Consider the following 2,360-nt stretch of genomic DNA (forward strand, 5'->3'; position numbering starts at 1 on the left):
TTTTTTTTTTTCACATAGGACATCTGGCTGTCCTGGAACTCACTTTGTAGACCAGGCTAGCCTCGAACTCAGAAATCCACCTGCCTCTGCCTCCCAAGTGCTGGAACTCTTTAACTCTTTTTTTTTTTTTTTTTGGTTTTTTCGAGACAGGGTTTCTCTGTGTTGTCCTGGCTGACTCTTTAACTCTTAATCTTGTTACAAATGACACTTTGCTGGATGTCAGAAAGGAATTGCTTTCTTAGCAATCTTTACAGAGGTTAACTTGTGAGCCATCAAGATCCTACAGTCACTGCAGGACCCGACTATGACTCTCCCCCAGAGACACCCACACTTCTCCTATGAGTGTGGTTTAACCCTTTCTCTCCTGGACTATTTCCTATCTCTGATAAATCCATTCTGTTTGATACCTGGTGCCCCCTGAAGTTCATTTCATTGTTGATGCTGGAAATCTCAATTTGGTATGGATGGAGGCCTCTAGAAAGAACTCCTGATCACTGTTAGTGTGGATCAGTGTTCCTATTGCCAGTGACAGACTCTTCAAGTTGTTTTTGTAAGGCATTTTGCCAAAGCAACCAGTAACTCATGTAGTTCCTTATCACCATGCTCAAAGTTGTTCATGAATATGCCCATAAAGACTCAAAGAACAAGCCACCTTAAAAACATTAAGAATATGGTGGGTAATAATGGCGCACACCTTTAATCCCAGTGTTCAGGAGGCAGAGGCAGGCAGATCTCTGAGTTTGTGGCCAGCCTGGTCTACAGAGAGAACTTTAGAACAGCCAGTGCTACACAGAAAAACCCTGTCTCCAAGATACCCCCCTCCAAAAAGGAAAACAAAAATGTTAATGACACAACTATGAAAAAAAAAAAAAAAAAAAGAACAAAAACCATAAAATTACACTGCCACATGGATTGTTACATTTAAGATCAAAGCATTGTTTTCTGTTCAATTATTTGCCAGACTGAATAATGTGAGTCAAAAGAAATACAAGCTGTTACTAAACAGCTTCCAGAACATATTGCATTCATAGGGTGCTCCTCCAGTGAGTTTCTCTTCGGATGAACAAAAGCCAACAAGCCGACTGACTCTACATTCTTCGGTCTAGAGGGATTCACAGAGTCTCCGACAGTTCTGAGTTCTCCCATACATGGTGTGTGTGTCGGTTCATCACCAGTATAAGTTCTGATGCTGAACAGGCTGTGAGTTATAGATAAAGTTCTCCCCACAGTCCTCGTCTTTGTAGGCTTTCTTACCACCGTGAATTCTGTGATGACTGATGAGCTGTGAGCTCTGAGAATAGGCTTTCCCACAAATCTTACATTCATACGGTTTCTCTCCAGTGTGGATTCTCTGGTGTCTAGTGAGGTCAGAACCCGACCGGAAAGCCTTCTCACACTCCGTACACTCATAGGGCTTCTCACCGGTGTGGATTCTTTGATGTTTAATAAGTTGGGAACTCTGACTAAAGGCATTGCCGCATTCCTTACATTCGTAGGGTTTCTCTCCAGTGTGAATTCTCTGGTGCTGAGTGAAATTTGAACCACTACTAAAAGCCTTCCCACACTCTTTACATTCGTAAGGCTTCTCGCCGGTGTGAATTCTCTGATGACGAGTAAAATTCGAGCCGCTACTGAAGGCTTTTCCGCAGTCCTTACACTCATAGGGTTTCTCACCTGTGTGAATTCTGTGATGTCGTGTCAGGTCTGAGCCGCAAATGAATGTTTTCCCACATTCCTTACACTCAAAGGGTTTCTTTCCGGTGTGAATTTTGTGATGGTGAGTGAGTCCTGAGGGATGTCTAAAGGTCTTGCCACAGTCCTTACACTCGTACGGCTTCTCTGTGGTGCGAACAATCTGATGGGTAGCAAACTGGGGGCCATGCTTATAGTGTTCCCTGTTTTCTTTACTTGCACAATATTTCTCTTTATTCTTAACAATCTGCTGCAGCCTGAAGGATGGGGACTGACTGAGAGTGGGCACGTCTTCACGGTTGATGATCAGTTCACTGAACTGTCTCTCCTGAGCTCTGCACTGTCTCTCACGGTAGCCATTCCACTCCTGGGCACTGCTGAGACTCGAGCACTGAAGGTCCTGTCTCGTGAGCTTCCTCATTATCTCCCACTGCGCTGTCTCTATCTCATACAGCTCCTTCTTCAGGAATAACTTCTGGGCCTCACATCTTGACTCCAGGACTAGAGAGAGAGAGAGGAGAGAGAGCACAATGACTCACATTTATATTGTTTGGAAGATATAAACCTGGGAGAGGGCTGGTGAGATGGCTCAGTGGGTAAGAGCACCCGACTGCTCTTCCGAAGGTCCGGAGTTCAAATCCCAGCAACCACATGGTGGCTCATAACCA

General features: G+C 44.5%; 1 protein-coding gene across 2 annotated transcripts in view; it reads right to left on the reverse strand.

Moving 5' to 3' along the window:
- Positions 1-906: 906 nt before the first annotated feature.
- Positions 907-2,360, reverse strand: part of LOC115063830 (zinc finger protein 566-like) — a 12,356-nt gene continuing 10,902 nt past the window's right edge. Inside the window, exon 3 of one of the 2 annotated variants that reach the window (XM_029537665.1) lies at positions 907-2,193. In XM_029537665.1, the coding sequence (XP_029393525.1) occupies positions 1,169-2,193 (1,025 nt within the window). In that variant the 3' untranslated portion in view covers positions 907-1,168. The remainder of the gene's footprint in view (positions 2,194-2,360) is intronic. The other variant, XM_029537662.1, reaches the window with a different exon arrangement.

This window comes from Mus pahari, chromosome 1 (genome assembly GCF_900095145.1).
Source record: "Mus pahari chromosome 1, PAHARI_EIJ_v1.1, whole genome shotgun sequence".
Classification (NCBI taxonomy): domain Eukaryota; kingdom Metazoa; phylum Chordata; class Mammalia; order Rodentia; family Muridae; genus Mus; species Mus pahari.